General features: G+C 40.1%; 1 protein-coding gene across 6 annotated transcripts in view; it reads left to right on the forward strand.

Annotated features, from left to right (window-relative positions):
* The first annotated feature begins 4,899 nt into the window (after positions 1-4,899).
* RANBP17 (RAN binding protein 17) overlaps positions 4,900-22,801 on the forward strand; it is a 162,503-nt gene continuing 144,601 nt past the window's right edge. For 4 of the 6 annotated variants that reach the window (XR_014318437.1, XM_082771276.1, XM_082771278.1 and 1 more), the window contains exons 1-10: positions 4,900-4,922; positions 8,984-9,130; positions 10,928-11,018; positions 12,261-12,427; positions 16,436-16,501; positions 17,031-17,135; positions 19,276-19,441; positions 21,557-21,666; positions 22,088-22,207; positions 22,474-22,620. Coding sequence is in view for 5 of the 6 variants with exons in the window: in XM_082771276.1 (XP_082627402.1) it covers positions 4,905-4,922; positions 8,984-9,130; positions 10,928-11,018; positions 12,261-12,427; positions 16,436-16,501; positions 17,031-17,135; positions 19,276-19,441; positions 21,557-21,666; positions 22,088-22,207; positions 22,474-22,620 (1,137 nt within the window). In the remaining variant the exon portion in view is untranslated. The remainder of the gene's footprint in view (positions 4,923-8,983; positions 9,131-10,927; positions 11,019-12,260; positions 12,428-16,435; positions 16,502-17,030; positions 17,136-19,275; positions 19,442-21,556; positions 21,667-22,087; positions 22,208-22,473; positions 22,621-22,801) is intronic. The other 2 variants (XM_082771277.1, XM_082771279.1) reach the window with 2 other exon arrangements.

Below are 22,801 nucleotides of genomic sequence, written 5' to 3' on the forward strand. Positions count from 1 at the left end.
AACCACTCACTAAATTGTGGCAATGTATATTGGCATAGACTTGAACATGGCACAGAAAATAATCTTGAAATCATTAGCCATAGAAATAAATTAGAATTTTTCAGGGCCTTCTGCAATTGCTAATGTAATGTGGAAAAAAAAAAAAAAAAAAAAAAGCAGAAAGAAAACAATAGTTGAATGAGAAAATGTGTACCGAAACTGTATCAAACACTAGACTACAACTGTTTGGCCTGATGAACTGTCTATTTTAAAAAACAAACAAACAAAAAAAAGCACCTAACATTTACAGAAAAAAAAAAAGGTTCTAAATTAAACATATTGGATTTGTCTATGTTTTTTCTTATGTATTTAATAATTTCTTGTCAATTATAAGCTATTCTTTTCAGTAAGAAAACTGCATGTTAGGGACAATCCCAATCTAATACAAAAAAATAGAAGGAACAGTGATACCCAGAACATTTGCACGTTCTGGTTTTGGGAGGGTAAGGAAGGGGGAATGTCTGGTTTTGTTTATATGCTTTAATCAAGTCACTTAAACATAAAAAGGATGGAGAAGATTCAGCTCTCTCTAAGCAGTGTGGCAAAAGAACGGATCTAATTGTGAATGCATTGCCTGTAGCAACAGCCCTATGCACATAATCCAAAGTAACAGCAAATTCAGGAAACGGGTGTTATTCCACCTAGCAGAAAATGAGACGCAGACTTGAGCTGGAAACCACAGGGGAGGGAAAGCTGCAGGGAGGTCTCAGAACTGTATCTTGTGAGGCACATTTAAAACATTCCAATTCAACTTCCATTGAGCAAGAATTTTGTTTTTATCTTCCACAGAAGCAAGATTGAATATCGTGACACAACCTCTCCTCCTCAAGCATCTTCACCGTGTCATTTCCACCTCCCAAGTAAAGATAAAGGAATTGTATAAAAATTCCTCAATAAATTACACTCCCTAACGCAGATTTGCCCTTTGTGCTAGGACTCCGACATAGTATGAAGTATTTCCACAATCTGACATTCTTACTTGCTATGTTAAATCTCAGCAGTTTGTTAGGTATTAGCCTAGGAATCCGTTAATTCTTTAGCTAGACCACTTTATTTTTCCCTTAAACATAATAAGGCTATAGTTAACAAATTGGATACAGAAGTGCAATTGCCTGCATCTGAGAGATTTAAATGATTAAATCGATGTTTAAACTACAGTATATGCTCATCTGTCAACACAGAACCAAGACCAAGGCTAGCGAGGAATGTGTGTGTGTTTCTGTCTAAGAGAAAACATTCTCGCTCTACACCAGCTGGAGACTGGCTCGGTGCTGCAGAAGTCACAGCTGCAGGAGCCACAAGCTCTCACTCATGCTTAGCTACCTGTGGTGTCCTTCGATTATGCACAGCTCTTCAACTGTGTAACTTGTTAAATGCATTTCTTCATGTCTTTGCACAGCTTAGTGGCACAGGCTAGGTAATGGCCCACCACCTGGAGCAGCAGTCACAGCCATTGCCAGAACTGCAATTAATCACAGGGTCATGGTATTTAAAGGACTTCCTCGTACCTGTTTGACCAGAGCTGCTTCTGGCTCTCTGGACAGTTTAAAAATTGCATAGCATGTGAAAGTTTCCCACAACTACTGCACCGTAATTTATGGCTGACTTTTCTCACCCCGTGTCACTGTTTCATTCCATATCCCTCAGTCCTGAGCATTCCTCTGTTTAGATCTGCCCCTCTGCTTTCCTTTGAAATGCTTTCTGTCCTCTTACTTCTGTGTGTATGAGCAGCCCTTTGTCTCTGATTCTCTAGCATGCTTTTTGACCTTTCCTTTCCTACAGACTATGGCTAAGGATAAATAATAGTTCTATTTCTTCACAGGATAGAGGATGAAACATTGGGCTAAAGCACTGGACAGGACTGAGGCTCAACTATTAGGGGACTGAGTAATCTCAGCCATTTGACTTTTGGAAATGCCATCCTCCAGCATCAGTTCTGGGAGTGTGAGAACAAGAAAGTGTTTAAAACCATTTTCCATTTTGATTTTGCTTAATTCTCCAATAATTAATGATAGTATTTTATGCAGAAGCATATGATTCAGGAGTGATATCATCATTTGACTGTGATAGTTCATGTACAAAGAAACTTCTATTCCTGCCTCCATTAGATTGTCCTAGCTTTCTTGACCCAGCTAAGAATACATCAAATTCTTTTTGGTCTAAAGCAGCTGCCATTTTCAAAGGAACTCTACCAGTTTGGCCCTCATCTATGGGGCTACCAGGCTTCACGAGAATTTTTGTCATGAGTGTGATGTAGCAGGAAGGAAACACTAATAATGCTACACAAACTGTTCAGGCCCCGTCTTCTGTCAACCACAATTAAAATGCCACGGACTACAAGTCACTGTGGAGTTTAGAGCAGGGGAGATTGAAGCAGAAGTTCTTCCAAACTATGTTAAATCGTCAAAAAACAATGCGCCCAATAAGAATTTCAGATATTATTTTTTGCCTTATTCATAAAAGCTGCCAGTTAACTACAGCAACAGTCCTTGGATTTTCCGTGGATAAGTTTTTAGTTTTCACTGCTCCTAACTTGCCCCAGCTTGTGTTGGTATCAGTTCCAGTGTTTGCACATTCAACCTTTTTTGCTGCTTACCCTGACGCTTTATTTGCTGTTACCTGAGCCTCCTTCCTCCCTTTGCCACTGACACCAGCAGCATCTTATGATGCCAGAACACTTTGTTGAGTTTTACCCTGGGCTCTGTTTGGCGCTCTACATTGCACAGGACCACTGCTCACCTCTAGCAGGACAGGGAATACACAAATGCATCTCTTGTTTTGGCTTTTCTCATGTTTCTTCATTAGTGTCACAAACATGTTGCTCTGTGACTGCAGCTGGCACGATGCTGTACATAAGTGCAGTCTGTAACAACCTCTGTAACCCAGGCCATACACTTCACCAACTTCCACTCCAAGACATGCACCTACCATGTCATCTTTTAGGAAAACAACCACTCTTAATCCAGTGACAAGGAGTACACCATTCTTTGGTGTCAGTCCTTCTTACAGGCAATTGCCAGCATGGCTTATTTTGGTTCCAAATTTGTCCAGCTTTAGCTTATAGTGGTTCAAATCAATTACACCTTTTTCTCCCCAAATAAGTAGCTGTCTGCATCAAAACACATTTTTCCTATGATGATACCTGTAGACATTGTTGAAGTCACTTCATGTCCTTCTGTTGGGTAATGTCGGTATTGGTCTTGTCTCATTTATGTGCAGTGTTTTCCTCAACAACTTTGAATTACTCCTTTAAAGACAATTTCAGATAAAACGCTGTCTTTGCAGTGCTTTAACTTAAGAAGCAAAATATCTCTATTGATTTAAGAGTTCTTGATGTTGCAGATGTCACCTGTTACCTGAACCACTGGTTAGCACAAGTGGGATTCAACCCGACCTGAAAACTGAGGCAACTATATTGCTAGTCAGTTGAGGGAGGTCTATTTTGTGCTGGTGTGGCCTCACCTCAAGTACTGTGTGCAGGTCTGGGCACCACAGTACAAAAAATGACATTAAACTGTTGGAGAGTGTCCAGAGGAGGACGATGAAGATGGTAAAGGGCCTAGAGAGGAAGATGTACATGTACATGTGTGAGGAGCAGCTGAGGGCACTGGACCTGTTCAGCCTGGAGAAGAGGAGGCTGAGGGGTGACCTCATTGCAGTCTACAGCTTCCTCATGAGGGGGAGTGGAGAGGCAGGTGACCTATTCTCTGTAAACACCAGTGATAGGACCCACAGGAATGGTGTTAAGCTGAGGCAGGGGAAGTTTAGGCTGGACATCAGGAAGAGGTTCTTCACCGAGAGGGTGGTCGCACACTGGAACAGGCTTCCCAGGGACGTAGTCACTGCACCAAGCCTGCCTGAATTTAAAAAGTGATTTGACTGTGCACTTAGGCACATGGTCTAAACTTTTGGGTAGACCTGTGCGGTGCCAGGAGTTGGACGTGATGATCCTTATGGGTCCCTTCCAACTCGGGATATTCTATGATTCTATGATTCTATAACTATATTCCACATAGTTCCGTTTCATTTCTTCACATCTTCACAGGCACCTGTAGAGGGGGATTACCCCTCTTCAAGGGTACTCGAGCCATCTGTCAATTCAGCTGCGTCTGTAACCATCTGTGTGGTCTCTTTTGCCTTCTGGATTTAAGCAGATTTTTTTTCCCTCTCAGCACCCTCCTCGGGCTCAGCCTCCTGACCTCAGCCTTCCAGCACTTTCCTAAGCGGGATGGGGCAGCCTGCTGCTGCCTTGGTCTGAGAACGGCCCCAGCCGTGGGTTTGTACACCTTGACAGGCACACAATAGTGACCGGTGCTCATGGTCCAAGCCTCCTGGACTTATAAATTTATGAACCCAGCGCTACGCTGACTCACACCCCTGCGAGCAGGGATATTCCTGTCCCTCCCGGGGGCTGTCACCCGCAGCTCCCGCATTCACCGAGCAAAGCCTTCCTTTCGCCGCCGTTATGACAAGAATTGCCAAAATCCGAGGGAGCTCTACCTTAACCTTCCCCGCCCGAGGCAGCACACCGGCCTTAACTCCCTCCCAGCCGCACCTGAGCGCGGCGCCTCCCCTCACTGCCTCCCTTTCCAGTCAGGGCTGCGCCATTTCCCCGCCCGCCCGCCCGGACAAGATGGCGCCTCCCGCCCGCGGCGCCCACCTGCCCCCTGCCACCCCCCGGTCCCCGCGGGCCGGCGGCGCTCCCTCAGCCGCCCCCCGGCCGCCACCTCCCGGTCGCCACCTCCCGGCCGCCCGCTCCGCCCCAACGGCCGCTCCCCCCCGCTCCGCTCCGCCCCAACGGGCGGCCCCGGCGCGGCTCCGCTCTGCCCCCTACCCCCGGCCCCTCCCCGGCGCCGCTCGGGAAGATGGCGCTGCGCGGCCAGGTCGGTGCAGCCGGGACGGGGCACGGCGGGCAGGGAGCGGGGCTCGGGGGGCTGCGGAGGGGCTCCCCGCTGGGCAGCGAGGGGTGTCCGGGGAGCCGCGGTGGCCGCGGAGGTGTGAGCGGGGTGGGCACGGTGGTGTCGGGCGGGCTGCGGGCTGGCAGCGCTGGCGGTGGCCGTGGTGGCAGCGGGGGCAGCGGCGGGGCGATGTCGGTGCCGGGGCTGTGCGGTGTATCCGCATCCCGTGCCGCGCGGCTGCTCGCCCGGCGCCGTGTTGGCTTCACCTTGGAGCTGCCCCGCGGCCGTGTGAGCTGTCAGCCCCTTCACGAAGGCGGTGGGGGGCTCCCCGCTCAACTTCTGCCCTGGGAGGCAGGGGCAGCCTCGCCCCGGGACTGCCCGAGGTGGGCAGCGGCTGGCAGCGGGGCAGTGATGGCTCCAGCAACAGAGGGAGAAGGGGGGACGTGGGGGGAGGCGAGGGGCCTCGCAAGACTCTTGTTGAGCTGTCCTCCAGAGACCCTCGTGGCTTCGCTAGGTTGGTAGCAGCAGGCTTTGGAGGATGAGGGAGGCCATCTTAGGCATTTCTTTAAATATTTGGGCATCAGACGTGCTGCATAAAAGAAGGAGCACGAAAATAGCGCTGCCGCCACCTTCTACCTGCAGGGCTGCCTTTTGGACTGGCGTCTCAGCAGCTGGGCCCGTCCTGTTGCTCCTGCGTAGAGCTGGTGGAACTTTCTTAATGGAACGTTTTCAGTCAGAAAAATGCTGATCAAAATCAAAATGTTTGTGGGAATTTGTCAGTGTCAGCAGAACTTTAATCAGGAACCTACCTGGTTTGCTGCCAGTTTGCTTGGCTCTTTGGCTGACTGCCTGGTGGGTTGCTGTGGAGCCGGGCCCCCAGCACTTCTGGCCCTTGGCTCCTTTGCAGGCTAGGAGGAGAGCTGCCAGGGACTCCTGGGAGATGGGGACAGAAGTATCTGGGTAGTTTTATTTAGGTTATTCCAGAATTTTATGAAAGTGTGACGACCAGAAAAAAATTATCATCTTACTTTTCTCATTAGGATGTGAATCTGTTGCTTGGAAAATGTAACACTTCCTTGCGATCAGAAGTGCCACTGCTTGTGGCCGTCTGCTTCTGACGCACCTAAAGCCGTTGTCATTCAAGTGCTACGTGCTCAGTGCTACGTGCTCTTCATTGGTGCTGTTGTGGTTTTCTTAGGAGTCATCTTTGGGCTGTCAATAAGGGTTTGAGTAACAGAGGCTTCTGAAGGCATCAGGTTCATATTCTGCATCAGAGTAAAAAAAAAAGGGGGGGGGACAATGTCAGTCTTCTGTTTTCTTGAAGAAAGTATGTATGTATTTTACAGAGCTAGTGTAGACTTCTTGACACTCTCTCGACTTCTTGATTTCTCTTTTTTCTCATTGAAGTTGAATAATACCTCTGTTGCTTTGCTGGAATTCTGTCATAGAGAAGATTGTTTTACTTGCTGGATTTCAGCTTGTCTCTGTTGGTGTCGCTGTCAGAATCAAGGAGAATCAGTCCGTCTCCTCGGTCTCACACAAAGCCTAACCCAGAGGACAAGCTCCTCGGCAGTCAGAAAGTTATGAGCAGTTTCTGGCCATACCTCCAGCCTACCCATGAGGGACATTGTTTTGAGACCAGAGGTATCCAGATAGAGCATTTCAGAGGTCTGAAGTTCATCAATTTCCAACAAGCCAACTTTTCTTTGAAAATTGTCTAGTTTTTGTTCAGGGATGCTTTAAAAAAACATTGTCCTTTGGATCAAGTGTGACACTTCACAGTTTTAACATGTCAACAAGACATTAATTCTTAGATTTGGCCTAAATTTCAGTGTAACCTTAATATACTAAAAGGGTGCATTAATGCATATTGTTGTGGTTTAACCTGGCCGGCAGCTAAGCACCACACAGCCGTTTGCTCACCCTCCCGCCTCCCTCTCTGAGATGGGGGAGAGAAACGGGAAAGTGAAGCCTGTGGGGTGACATAAAGACAATTTATTAAGACAGGAAAATAATAATAACAACAACAATAATAATAATGATGATGATAATAGTACTACTACTAATGTGTACAAACAAGTGATGCACAATGCAATTGCTCACCACTCGCTGACCGATGCCCAGCCTAACCCCAAGCAGTCCGGCCCCCTCCCCCCGGCTAGCCACCCCTATATATTGTTCAGCATGACCCCAGATGGTATGGAATACCCCTTTGGCTAGTTTGGGTCACCTGTCCTGGGTCTGTCCCCTCCCAGCTCTTGCTGCACCCCCAGCCTGCCCATTGGCAGGACAGAGCGAGAAGCTGAGACGTCCTTGGCTTGGTGTAAGCACTGCTTTGCAACAATTAAACCATCAGCGTGTTATCAGCACTCTTCTCATCCTAAGCCAAAACACAGCATTCTACCAGCTACTAGGAAGCAAATTAACTCTGTCCTGACTGAAACCAGGATACACATATGTTCCTGAAATCCACTTTTAGTTATTGTGGAAATTTTTGCTTAGTGAGCTTATAAATAGTTGGACTATTTTAACATAAGTTATTATACTGATGGTTTCAGCCTCGATCGTTGGGCTTACATCCTAGTTTTCTACTGTGCTTTTCCTGAACTTCTTGCTAAGTTACCTTTGTCCAGATCTGAAAATCAAATTTCAGATCAAATATGGAGGGTCTCTAACCTTTCCTCGTAATGATACAAGAATCTGAATCATGCTTCTCAAGTTGTGTTGGGATTGTTCCATTTCAGAAAGATGCATTGTAATTTATGCCTGAAAACTGTCTTTGTTAGATGTCCTTATTCCCACGTTATACCCCCATAATGTGTTTTTGTGTTGTATTACATTTTCCTTAATGTGAATGCTTGCATTTTATGAGCCTTAGGTTTCACTTTAATTCAAAATTCAGAAAAAGCTCAACAAAACCTAGGAATCTATATGGGCAAAAACAAAAAGAAGAAAAATAGAAAAAATGACCCTTTTATGCTAAGAAACACGTTTCTAAGGAATGGCATGCTTGGGTTAACAGAACTGAATGTGTTTTGGTTGCCAAAGACACTATTATGGTCTTGGATTTTTAAAAGGCATTTGAGCTATGATAGAGGTGATGCTAGATTGTGCTAAACCAGATCTTGTATTTCAAGTACAAAATATCTTCTCAGAAGGGCTGGTAAACAGGATTTGGGCTCAAACTTTTAAATGAGGCTGGTCAAATACTGCATTAGGCTTATTGGTGTTCTTTGTTCCCCACCTCTTTCTAGGCCGTGCTCGAGTCATGAAGTATTCACTAGGCACCTTCGAATGACAGGGCCAGTTCTTGATGAGGGTTCCACGGGCTTTGGAAAGCTGATGGATGCTCAAGTTTCTGTTTGTGTAGCAGTTTCCAAAACATGGCCAAAGGGTTCATCTCTCTTGTGAAACTGTCACTAGTAGATGTAAACCATATTCTTGACAGTGAAGATGCTTTTTGCTTTTTTTTTTTTTCCTTTACTGAAATGCACTTTTCAACTTTGAAGTGGAGAGGAATTTTATCTCCTCTGTTGGTACTATTGCTTCTGAATTGTCCTGTCTTTCACTGATACTTGCATCCACAGATAAAGACTGCTAATTTTTTCTAGGTGTAGTACTTTGATGAGTAGTTAAAGCTTTTAAAATTAAGTTTACCAGAAGTTTTCCAAACAGCATAACTCAAACTGTTCACTAGTCTCCCTCTTCTCTCTTTTTTTTTTTTTTTTTTTTTTTTTTTTTTTTTTTTGGAAAAGATACAGATTTCCCATATGAAGACTAAGAATAACAGGTAGATTGAACCATATTATAAAACACTTTGATAGCTGAGAGAGTAAGATATACAAGCTTCATTTTCAGAGTTCTTTTTATTTTATTGTCACAGAAAACCTCTTCTCTTTTAGTAATTAAAATGCGAGTCACCTGGAAAGTTTAGCACAGGTAACAGTTCATATTACTGGTATGTAGCTAGTTTTATAAGCATTCAGAGGAATCTTTTGTGGTTGAATAATCTCCATAGAAATTTCAATTGTGTTCTTTTCTAACAGAGTCTGGCAGAACTAGAAGTACTATGTAACCACCTATATGAAGGAACAGATCTAGCACAGCGAATGCAAGCAGAGAAGGTACTCTTGGAGCTAATTAATAGCCCAGAATGTCTTAGCCAGTGCCAATTTTTATTAGAACAAGGAACAGTAAGTATCTGAAATACGTGTTATCCATAAATGTAATTGGAAGCTCACATAGGTTTCCCGGTGTTGGGCTGTTACTATGTCAGTACAATAACATCAAAATAGTTTTCCCTTTTTTTATACATATCTGTTTTGTAAATTTTTCTAACAAATTTCACATTTCAAAGCAGTCTTTGTAAGACTGGCAACATGTTGCATTAGAGATGACATGGACAAAAGGGAAGAGCATCCTAGCTTTCGGTTTCAGTGCTTTCAGAAGGTTGTAATCAGGGGTGTGTTACCTCTACAGCAGCGTTGGGACACAGTCTGGAATAACCTGGTATTGAACATCACCTGCTCCTGTTTCCAGCTTTCAGCTGCAATGGAAAAAAAGTTGTATAAAACACCCCACACCTTTAAACTGCTTACCTGTTGTCTGCTGATTTAAACCATTCTCTTCTCCTTACGCAGTTCCATTTTTGGTGTTTAATTTCATGATTAAGAATAGATAAAGTGATGAGGGGGTTGATTCTGATTTGATAGTCCAAAGTGACCCCAGTGTAGTTCTCATCGTTTTTTAAATCATTCAAAGACAGCTGTTAAGATGCTCTGGATGTTTGGGAGATAGCAGTAATACCTGGGAAGAACTTGCCAAATCCATTAGGCTCTAGCGCGTACTTCAGTAGTTCATTCAGCTCTAACATAATTTAATTGTTAAAAAAAAAATGTTACACCTACAGAATTCATTATAGAAAAGTATTTAAATATTTACATTTATTGGGGTGTATTATGCCTGATCCTGTAATTAATTTGTACAGTAAAAATTGTTTCTGAGGAATCCGTTTTGGGTCAGTCGTTGAGCTCTGGATTAATTGCTTGACTGATGGTCCTGTGAACCGGGCAGCTGAACAAGAGCAGTGAAGCTGTGCCCACTTTCTCAAGTCCATGGTGTAGCAGCTGCTGTGCCTTGTCTGGTTTCTTGTGAAGCATTCCACTACACCTCGATTTCTGGCCTGGGTGCTGGAGACCATCATATGAGAAATTCTGTAGTGCCCAACATCTACTCATTTTAGAAACAGTCTTTGTGTACCTCTAATTTCTTCTTTTCATGTGATGTGTAGACAACTTAAGCACTTCCTTAAGAAAGTGTGTAAGGCATTTCAGGACTCTCACAATTTCAGGTACTGAATTACTACATATAAATGAAAAAAACTGTTCTGTGGTAAATTTGAAGTCAGGCTGAACAGACTCTGAATGTTAAAAAAAAAAATGTCATAGCTTTATTCAACAGAATCATTTAGAATTATTTCAACAAAAATTATGATTTCCTGGAGTTGTCTGGTGTTTTGAACTATTAGCAGTATCTATAGTCTTAAGGCTTTTAATGGAACAAAGAGAACTTTCTATTGTGGTTTAAAAATCCTCAAATACTAAAGGTGTTGTACATTTCTTTTAAAAAGAAAAAAAAAAGGGGAAACGAGTATCTTTCATGCAGGACTAGACCAATCATCTCGTGGTTCTAAACTATTAAGTAGTGTAAAAGCGCAGGTTTCAAAACTAAAAGAACTGCAGATATAATAAAAGAACGTTTAGACAATTAGCTACCATCAAAAGGGGTAAAGTTTTTAGGACTCCACCTCTGGTACTGGTTCGGTTGTGTTTTATGATTATTTATAATTAAGCAAAAATAATATTAAAATACATCTTACATAAACTTTTGGTATACCTAAATGTAACCAAAATGTGATAACCACTGATATGACATTGTCTCTGCCTTTAATTATTGTACATTTAAATAATATATTTTGATATTTTTTGTAGACATCATATGCTCAGCTTCTAGCAGCAACATGCCTGTCTAAGCTTGTAAGCAGGGCATCTCCATTACCCGTTGAACAAAGGATTGACATCCGTAAGTACAGTTTGCAGTTAAAATTTCCTTACATTAGTTATATCTAGTACTTCATATTACCACTGAAACTATCCAGTGGCTAATCTGTTTTTTTCTCTAGGTCTCTACATTTACCAAACTTGTTATTCGTTAGGGAGTCATTGTGAGAGTGTGAACATAATGGTCATTACGAGTTCTTTAATCACTTCTCTGCAAGTAATGAACATATAACATTTCTGAGTTTCAAAATTTAAATAAATAAATACGTTGGCTCAGATAATTTCACATTTTAACAAAAGTTCATTTTTGAGGACATACTTTGTCTTTATCCCACAAGATGATTAAGAGATTTAGTTCGTATTTGCAAAGGATAAAAGTTGCAGATACTGCTAGTACACCTGCCAGTCTCTTACATGTACCATTCCTCATGATCAGCTCTTGAGATTTGCAGTAACATTTGTGAAGTGTTAACATTTGTAAAAAGCATGCCAGGGCAGGTTCTTACTTGCAGGATTGAGATGCTACAGAATTTTCCGTACTTTTAAGGATCTATGTTAATTTTCATAACCTAAAAAAGCAAGCAAGTACGTGTTGGGTTGAATAGTGAAAGGCTTTGCACGAGGAACATACAAGTTGTTACAGATATTTAGAAAGTCTCCACTGTTGTATCGATTCTGTGGATGGTAGTACTCTGAAATGCACGTCAGAGAATCCACTTCTGAGACAAGTTCTTTCGGTGTTCTTTTAGGTAAAAATCAGCTTTAATCAACTTCAATTACATACATTTTAACAGCTTTTGGAACAGGTTATTCTGCTAGTTAGAGAGGAATTTCTGTAGCTGAAATGTATATTGCTCAAGGAAATTCTCTGGGCTGAAGTGAGAACATTCAGTAGGGTCTCTTGCCTGAGAAGACTTCTGTGTACCTTGAGCTGGTTGTGAGAGCTACGGTTACATACTGAATAAATCATTGCCACATGTATAAGATCAAAATGAAAAAATTACAGTATTTTTTTTACCTTCCATCATTCCTTGAATTCACTATTGTCATGTGTGTCCTAGGATAGTGATCATGTATGTAATGTGCTTTGTGTTACTAGATGGTTAGCTGTATTGAATATAACATAACCTAGTTATTATATTAAACAAAAGAATGTACCTTTTTTCAAATTCATGCCTTAGTTTTCTATTAGAACTATATCATTTTTATTTATTTTTTTTTAACAGAAGACTAATGTTACTGATTTAAAAATGCTTCTTTACAGGAAATTACATTCTGAACTATGTAGCTTCTCAGCCCAAACTGGCTCCTTTTGTCATGCAAGCTCTTGTTCAAGTCATCGCTAAAATTACGAAATTAGGATGGTTTGAGGTAGTGAAAGATCAACTTATCTTCAGAGATATTACTGCTGATGTAAAAAAATTTTTGCAGGTAGGAAACAATTGTTCACTTACGTATTTTTATGTTTAGAACTCTTCATTTTTTCATTGGCATGTTTTGTCATTAGGTTTTTACTCTTGAGTGGAAAAGATGTGAAGAGAATTACTTAAAACAGAAGATTGTTCTACGATGAAGATCAAGACTGGTGTTCATGCTTGTGTATTGATGCCATTCACTATTCATAGTCCTGTTGAGTTTTTGTTGATTTTCTTTTTCCAAAACACTTCTTCGTACTGTGAATATAAACATCAACCTCTAATATCAAGCCATGCTATTTAATGCCTTCTTTTTTTTTTTTCAACTGTTGTGGAGATATATTTCTGATAAGCTATTAGCTCCAGCTAATTAGAAGACCTGATTAGAAGCAGTGTAACTGCACCATCTGAAGAATAAGAATGTCAAATGTTTTAAACGTTAATCTCAATTGTGCCAAACTGTTTACTAATTTAAATGTTTGGTCAAAAAGATAGATTTTTAACATTTTTAGAGCATTTTTTATTGTGATTTTTGTTACTGTTCTGCATAAGCAGTGGGAATTGACTAGCACTTCGATTTTTATCAGAAATCACTAGCAACCCCTGTGTCTGAGGCTACTGAGGAAAGCTTGTGTAAAGATGGAATTACAGTATGCAAAACTGTGGGACAGCGTATATTTGTTATGTGGTTGATCAAAGAATCACAGAATCATCTAGGTTGGAAGAGACCTCCAAGATCACCTAGTCCAACCTCTGACCTAACACTAACCAGTCCTCCACTAAGCCATATCCCTAAGCTCTACATCTAAACGTCTTTTAAAGACTTCCAGGGATGGTGACTCCACCACTTCCCTGGGCAGCCCATTCCAATGCCTCACAACCCTCTCAGTAAAGAAGTTCTTCCTAATATCCAGCCTAAAACTCCACTGGCACAACTTTAGCCCATTCCCCCTCATCCTGTCACCAGGCACGTGGGAGAACAGACCAACCCCCACCTCGCTACAGCCTCCCTTGAGGTACCTGTAGAGAGCGATAAGGTCGCCCCTGAGCCTCCTTTTCTCCAGGCTGAACAAGCCCAGCTCCCTCAGCCGCTCCTCGTAGGACTTGTTCTCCAGGCCCCTCACCAGCTTCGTCGCCCTTCTCTGCACCCACTCGAGCACCTCGATGTCCTTCTTGTAGCGAGGGGCCCAAAACTGAACACAGTACTCGAGGTGCGGCCTCACCAGAGCCGAGTACAGGGGGACGATCACCTCCCTAGCCCTGCTGGTCACACTGTTCCTGATACAAGCCAGGATGCCGTTGGCCTTCTTGGCCACCTGAGCACACTGCTGGCTCATATTCAGCCGACTATCCACCATCACTCCCAGGTCCTTCTCTGCCTGGCAGCTCTCCAACCACTCCTCTCCCAGCCTGTAGCTCTGCTTGGGGTTATTGCGCCCCAGGTGCAGGACCCGGCACTTGGCCTTGTTAAACTTCATGCAGTTGACCTCAGCCCATCGGTCCAGCTTATCCAGATTGGATTGATGATTCATATTTGTGTGCATAGGTACTTTCCTACCTGCATATGCATGTTCTCTCTCTGTACATGTAGAGGGGTGAAAGGAAAAAAAAAGGCTATTCTGTCTCTCCTACGATTATGGTGTACAACATAGGGAGATAGGTAATCAATCTAGAGTGTTTTTTGTAACCATTTTGGCATTTGTATTTAGCCTATCACAAAAATTATCCATTCTAGAAAGTGATATGGGCAATCTGGGGAGGAAAGATAACTAATTTTCCCTCTCCAGTAATTGAATGAAGCAGGAATGTTCTTGTGTTACATTTCTTTCCACATTATTTCCTGTTTCCCCCTCTGCTCATCATTAGAGCAAAGAAGATGAGTTACAGGATAGAGAGGTGATCTTTATACATAGTATTTGAGAATTGGAAAGAACAGGGTGTAGTCATTCATTCAGTGTTCACTAGGCAAACTTACATGTCAAATCTAGAGTAAGTACAATCAGACATGGTAGCTAATGATATATATAATAGACAGCATCTTCTGTGAAGTAAGTTCAGGGAAAGTGATCATATGGTTTATTAGCCCGACAATTAATTTTATGTTTAATATTTATATAAATGTTCCCTAAAAAATGCTGGGAGATAGCTAATCTGCATTGAAAGTTATTTCTGATGTCTATGTAGACGTTAAGCCTAATACTTATCTTAAGAAAAAAAGTATCAGAAAATGTAAAGTATTTGGAGATTTACTTCCAAAATGATCCATTATTTGTGTATGTCTTGGTGATTCTGGCAGCTCTGCAAGAAAATAAGGAGTTAGTTTGTCTTTTTTGCCACTGAGCTTATTTTACTTGTATTGCAGTCTGATTTTGTTCATAGTACTATTCAAATTACTGTAGGTTTTGAGTTACATTGGGAATGTCTAATAAAAGATAAGCTGCAATATCTCGTTTATTAAAAACAAACTCAAGTATACTGCTCCACCGTTTTGCAGTTATTTTTATGAATGTACTGTAATTGGATTTTGCATTTATTATTAAAATGATTGCAGTGTGACTCTTTGGTGTGTAGTTCATTAAAAATGGAGATTTAAATGCAAAATTTAGCTTAAGAGATTTCTTTAGTTAAATTAAGAATTCCTGTGGAAAAGGAAATTAAGCCATATATCTACTAGCGAATTAAATTTTATATAAAAATTGAAAAATAATCCCTAAATAATACTGATACATATTGATAATTAGCAAATTGTAGCTTCAAATACTTCCACGTTAACATTCCAGATTGAAGTTCATCCAGTGTGAATTCGAGTGTGGTTTAATACAGTAAAAGAGATTATAGACTCTAGATCTCCAATTCTGTTCTCAGTTCCTCCATAATTCATCGCAACAGCTTTCCACACCAGTGAAAAAAGAGAGGTTGCATTTTCAATTTTTACAGATTTATGTGATCAAAGGAACATTCATGCAAAATGTAAAAGAAACTTCGGTGCTCAAATTATAAGATGTTTAATCTTATTGAAAAGGCAGATAGGGCAACAGTACAAATCTTGCCTGAGGGCTCTGCAAACTTTTTCCTTTTGGTTTGATTTGGTGTAAGTGATATTACAGAATAGATGACTGTGAAAAATGAGTCCAGTGAAGAGTATCAGCCAGATTCTTCATTAATTGAACTTTGGTTGCTCTTAAGAGTTTCCAAAATAATGAGTTCGGCTGTGACAAATTGAATTTTGGACACCGAGGGAGCCGAGGCTGCAGACTTCAGCTATGCAAGTAGACATAGGTCTTCACAATTAAATCAGTGGCAAGGCCTAATTGCAGTTGATTCTAATTATTTTTAACAAAGCAGATTTGCTTAATAAATGCTTTGTAGTAGATCAGTAAGGACAACTAAATGTAAAATTCTACCTTCTACTTGATTTTCAAAGCATTCCAAGGGCCTTAACTATTATCGATCAGGTCACACCCTTAGATGCAAGTAGTTGGTATCTACTGCCTCCCTTTCTACACACGTTTTTGGAAATGGAATGTATCACTTAATTCAAGGCCATGCATTGCAGGGTACTGTGGAGATAAGAGAATGAAGTTTTGTTTATCTACATCTCGTAACTACATTATTTTTCTGAGATTGCCCTGTGATTGTCTTCATCCATGCATGGCTTAATTTTTTTAATGGTTTGAATTTTTATGCAGTTCACCGTATCAGTTCTGGAAGACTAAGCAAACCTTTTAGAAATGTGTAATAGTGAATTTCTAGGTTGTGGTTGCTTAGACTGTTTTCAGGCAGATTTTTTTTATCATACCATTCTTAAGTTTTATGATGAGATTTTTTTTCAGAGTTAATTAAGGAGCATAACGTCCAATTCTATTAATGTGATAGAGGTTGTCACGAAAGACTTCTAAACAACTTAGCATATCTCAGCCTAATAATTCCTCTTGTTTCTATGTTGATAAATTTTAAGTACCTGCAGTGGTATTTGAGCAATCATATATATATATATATATATTTTTTTTTTTTTCCTCTGTAGGGCACCGTGGACCATTATATAATTGGAGTAATGATTCTCTCAGAACTGACTCAGGAAATGAACCTAGTAAGCATGTGTGTTTGTTTTTTCTTTCTGCAAGGGATGTATGTATTAGCGATGCAGCAGCATGTCACATGTGTCTGCCTTTCATAAAAATGTTAGGAGAAACACTGCTTAGACATAAACTGATTAACACCCCTTCTAACCTCTACCAAAAGATATATAGAGAGATTGATAATGCACAGACTGCACCCGTACCAGATATGTGCCGTATCTGCTACAGGGTAGTGTTTCTCATCCCTTTCACTAGAACTAGTAAGGAGAACTGAAAAATCAACTCTTTTAAATTTATTTCTGCTAATGATTCTATTTTGTGATCTTGACCTGAGGAAGTGCTTCAGACCTTTCCATCCAGAGAGTGGCAGCCTCGAAGGGGAAATAGAAGCAGGCACTTTAGGAAGCTGCCAAGTTCTAGCTTTGCTGTTGGACTATATTTTTTCTTTTCTAGTGTAAAATAATTTACCTGCCAGATGCACGTATCATTTAGTTTTAGCAGAGGAGGGAGCATTGTTGATTATATTGTAACTTTTCTTAGGTTGATTATTCAAGACCTTCAGCAAAACATCGTAAAATAGCTACCTCATTCCGTGACACCTCTTTAAAGGACATACTGATGCTTGCGTGCTCTCTTTTAAAAGAGGTGAGGCTCTTTACAGTTAATATTTAAGTTGTTAACTTCATAATTGTTCCAGTTTGAATCACCAGTATTTTCCGAGTCACTGAATTCTGTACTTCAGTGGATTATGTGGCACCCAATTAAGCTCAAGACCAAACAATATTCAAAGATAAAAATTTTAGTCTTCTTCCCTTCCTCTGTCTCTCTTGCTCTTGCTCTCAGTGTTTCTGCCTGTACCACCTCCCTCTCTCTTTATACCTTGCCATAAAAGATGAACTATCTAAATCCTGAGTGATGTTTCAATGATTTCCTTTCCTTCATTGTCCATGTTTTCTTTAATTTAATTTTATCTTGATTTGCTGGGCCTTCCATCTCAATATTTGCTGAAAGAATTATTTATTGAACTATGAGCCACCAAGAAGAAAGACAATTCTCTATCTTGTGGTATGGCTTAAGGTGGTTTCCTCCTTTGCTAGTTCCGTCATCTTCTCTGTAACGTTTGAGATAATTGAAGGTTCAGCCTTCTTAGAACGTAGACAGGAGGCTCTGAGAAGTCTATATATATTGTTATATAACAATTAAATAAAGGGTAAGCCCTCACTTCTGAAGAGGGATTGCTCTGCTAATTTACAGAGGCTGTTCTAAATCTGTGTTGGAATTCCAAGTTAATAGAGAAATCAAATATCATTTAAAAGATGAATTAATTTTTTTTTGGAAGAATGTGTAATCTTACTAGATATACTAAACCCAATTGCACAGGAAGATAATAAATGTGTTTATGAGAACTTCCTAGCTTTATTCAACTTCAGCTGGTCTTACAGGTATTTTTTCAGTCTTCCATATGTTGAGAGGTTTGTCAGATTCACATCACACAGATAATCTGGACAAAAGCGTATGAAATATTAATTGGCATTTTTGTAATGCCAACTTGAGTAGAGGAAGCCAATTTTAGAAATACTTATCAGCATCTATAGTACACTGAAAAATACACTCAACTGCTAATTATGGAGTCACTAAAATAATTCCAACCTATTGCATGCAAGAGTATGAAAGTTAGGAGCAGATTGTTAGCAAAACAGGTAATTTTCATTCCTATATCATCTGAATTTTAAAACCTTTTTGTTGATAAAATTGAGAAATATGATTTGAGTATAAATAGGGAGCAGATGAACTAGGTAAAAAGTTGTTGCATCCACTGTATTTTATTTTTTTTAAAACAAAATTATGATAATTTTCTTTTCTAATGTTCAAGAACTCCAACAGTGACTAATGAATTGGAGGCTTATTTTTAGTGCCTTTATATTGTTCTTGTAATTTTGAGGCAGTAACTTTCTTTAAGATAAAATGTTGCTTAAATTGTTGTAATTACAGAAGCAGATCAGTAAAAAGGTGTACTTACAGTATGCTCAGTGTAGATTTCCAAATCCCAAAAGCTCATTTTGCTTACAAAATACGTTTTTATTCTGACACTACAGCGGTTATAATGCGATGGAGACAGACAGCTGTGTTCATACAGAAGTTGTAAATAGCTGTATTCAGATTACATACAGACTATTCATTGTTTGCTTTTTTTCTTTGTTTTGTGTGTGTGGTTTTTTGTTGTTGTTTAGTTTAGTTTTGTTTTTAATTTTAGTGTGAGGTTTTCCTAGACATATCAAAGGAATTAGCAGCCTGGACAATCTTAGGCATTGAACTGAAATAACCTCCAACAACAAAAACCCACAGTTGTTGCAATAATTCTTAACCATATGATAGACGTGACATATACACCATGCTGGTCTGAAGTAACTGAAAAACATGAAGTATTACTGTTTAATTTTTGCAATGAACATCAACAGTATTTTACCAGGCTGTATCAATGACATGCTGCATTTTGCCTATAAGTACTTTATATCAAAGAGTTATTTCACTAGTCTTTTAAAAATATGTATAAGGCCTGGAGTTTTAGCTTGATGTGGATGATGTCTCTTACCTGGTAATAATAATTTTTCCCCTTGTCTATAAGGAGTACTGTATGTTTTATAGTTAAAGGATTTAGTTTTTTCTTAGTATGTGTTCTCTTGCTGTGGACTTTGAAGTTTTACGTCCAAACAATTTCCTTTTCAAAACTGTTTATAAAACATGTTCTGTGCAGGTGACCTGACAAAATGTTTTTTCTCCTTAGCTCTTGGCAAAACCTTTAACCATTCAGGACCGACAGCAAGAAAGTCTAGCCATGCATCTTCTGAAGCTTGTGTTAAACTGTCTTAATTTTGATTTCATTGGAAATTCAGCTGATGAATCTGCAGATGACCTATGCACTGTGCAGATTCCAACAAACTGGAGAACAAGTAAGAAAGGATCGTAGCTGTTAGTAGTCTGAAGCATTCTACACTCACTGTTTAACTACTTTTGTCACAATACTTGCAAATATAAAATCCTTTTTTATGTGGAGTAGAGTTTTTTACTGGTGAGTTATTGGGAAACCTCTTCTGCTATTTCTCTCACACTTTTCCTATTGTTATCTTTACAGACAGAGATAATGAATGTGGTCTATAACATAGGTATTCACAGTAAATCAAATTACTCTAACTAGACACACTGAACACTATTCTCATCCCTGAGATATGAACACCTTGAAGAGGTACAGCATTTATAGCATGTCTGCTTTCTTTCCTCTTCTTCCTGATAAGAAAACCGTGTGTGTGTGTTTGTTTATTTGTTTATTTAAGTCTGCTTGTTTTCTTTAGAATGTGAATTTGTTAATGAAGGCAGCAGAAGGGCTGCATCTTGGTTCTTGGGCTCTAGAGTTTTGACTTCGTGGACTCGCACAGTGCAGATGGCAGTGTAGCATAAATACATCCAAGCTAGCTTTAATGAAATTACCTTGGGTGATGGAAGCAGTATATACCAGCAGTATGGAGTTCCTTGTAGACTAATTTATCCTGCTTCTTGGCAAAATAAATTAGCCAGCTTGGAAGTCTGTTACTTGTAACAAAAGCAGCTACACAGATTCATGTAACCAAGATGGGAGTTTAAATCTGGCTTACTTAGAGGCATGGAATCATAGAATATCCTGAGTTGGAAGGAAACCTCAAAGATCATTGGGTCCAAGTCCTGGCTTCATGCAGGACTGCCTATAAATTAAACCATGTCTGAGAACCTCGTCCAAATGTTTCTTGACCAGGCTTGATGTGGTGACCACATCCCTGGGCAGCCTGTCCCAGTGCCCGACCACCTCTGGGTGCAGAACCTTTCCCTAACCCCCAGCCTGACCCTCCCCTGTCCCAGCTCCATGCCGTTCCCTCGGGTCCTGTCGCTGTCCCCAGAGAGCAGAGCTCAGCGCCTGCCCCTCCGCTCCCCTCGTGAGGGAGCTGCAGGCCGCCATGAGGCCTCCCCTCGGCCTGCTCTGCTCTGGGCTGAGCACACCAAGGGACCTCAGTGTCCTTGGTGCGTCTTGCCCTCCAGACCTTTCACAATCTTTGTTGCCCTACTTGAATAAAATTGCACTGTAGTGTTTGATACTGCTTTTGATATCAGCTGTATTATTCTTCATCAGTTTCCACGTGTGACTTCATTCTTTCTCCCCTAATGTACGGAAGCCTCTAATTACAGTGTGAGGTACATCAAAGGATATGGCAAGCAGGGGAATACTGATGAAAGTCTGAATTTACCCAAGTGATAGCAATTTACCAAGACAACCTGGAGAAGTGAAGGGGAGAGGTTTTTCCTAAGATTTTAGTTTAGATGCTTTAAACCCTCCATGGATCTTCTTTTTTTCATTAAACTCTAGGAGTGTGTTAGGAAATTAATTTTTTTTATGTTACATTATTTTACACAAGGCTTCATAAAAATAATGTTTACACATTGAACAACTTTGGAATGTTTCCTGATTTGTGGGATTATATCATTATGAATTATCAATGAATTTTTTCTACTCTCTTGTTGCTTTTTCATGAAGGAGGGTAACACTATAGTTCATTTGATGTGCTTCCATGGTGAATGGGTAACAGAGTCTTTAAAGTATTTTCTGTTTATGTGCCTATAGACTCTAGGGTAGTCTGGGTATCTTTAAGGACTTGCCTTTACTTACATATACACGAAACTAATTCTTATTATCTGGTACCTGTCATAGTGTTGTACTGTAGTAACCTGAAGAAATCAGTGACCTATGTCTACTACAGAATAGCATTCTGTAGACAAAAGACAGAGTATTGCATAATCTACAGTTTAAGGAAGGTGTTCTTTATGAGCTATAGAATAGATGTGATAAAAAGAGAACAGTGTTATACTGTACAATGAGCTGATTAATGCATCTATCCATAGTTTATTCTCAACTACGGTGATATCTCATTCTTGGGCGTTGTGTATTTTTTTGTTGTTAAAAAGGAGATAATTCTGTTGAAATAAAGATACATGGTTATTGCTGGCAGAAAGTGGTAAAACCAACTTATCTTTTTCCTTAGTTTTCCTGGAGCCAGGGACCTTGGACCTGTTTTTTGATTTGTATCATTCCCTTCCACCAATGCTGTCTCAGTTAGTAAGTGACACAGTGATTTACACTCAAATAATGATGGTAAATAGTCTTTTTTTTTACGTCTGTACTTTCTCCAGAAGACCCTGTTTCATTCTGTGCATTAGCATATTATGAGTCCCACAACTATTAACTCACTGGTTCAGTGCCCAGTCACAATGTCTTCTCTTCAGCCTTGGTTTTCATTTCTGAGTCTGAAAGCATTCAAACCCTTCCAGTTTCAGTACTACTATGCCACACAGAAAGTATCTTCCTAATTACTTTGAAGTCATAAGCTGTTGTAATAGAGATTTTTAAAACTGAGCCATAGTTATGTACAATGATCTTACAGACATTGCTGGAAAAATAATCTTCAGTCACTGAACCTAATACAGACATCAGTAGATTGGATTGCTCCAAGCAATAAGAGATCATTATTCTGAAAATTTATTTTTTTAAATCTTACAGTTGTTTTATTCTTTAGGCACTTTCTTGTTTAGTTCAGTTTGCTTCTACGAGGAGATCTTTATTCAGCAATCCAGAACGTGCCAAGTATCTTGGCAATCTAATCAAAGGAGTGAAACAAATACTTGAAAATCCGCAGGTATCTATCTTTTTATTTTTGATTCTGTTTATTTGAAATGCTGAAACAGATGTGGATTTGTTTTTCCAGTCACAATTGTCATTAATTTATTGAATCTATTAAAACCACTCTCAGCCAGCCATCTGTTTGTTTTGATTTCCTATTCAAAACAAAGAGGGAAAAAAAGAAACTATGTAAATAAAGTTGTCAGCTGATCAGCCATAGTGCTGTGAAATTTCTACTAGATTAAGCTGTTAACTTCTACAAATTTGCTTCTTCAAATTTAGGGTTTATCTGATCCGGGTACTTACCATGAATTCTGTCGGTTTTTGGCTCGGCTAAAGACGAACTATCAACTGGGAGAGCTGGTAATGGTGAAAGATTACCCAGAAGTTATCCGGCTTATAGCAAATTTTACTATTACTAGCTTGCAGGTAAGAATGTATACTGAAGTTTTCTGTTTTCTTCAGCTCTTGAAAGACAGTGTCAATCCTGGTTCTCTGCATTGGTGTGGCTTTTTTTTTTTTTTTTTTTTTTTTGAGGACTTGGTAAAGCTTGCCTTTACATAAAAACGTATTTTCATAGTGGTGTAACTTATAAATTCTTTGCAGCTGA

This window comes from Aythya marila (assembly GCF_965140915.1).
Source record: "Aythya marila genome assembly, chromosome: 14".
In the NCBI taxonomy this organism is placed as follows: domain Eukaryota; kingdom Metazoa; phylum Chordata; class Aves; order Anseriformes; family Anatidae; genus Aythya; species Aythya marila.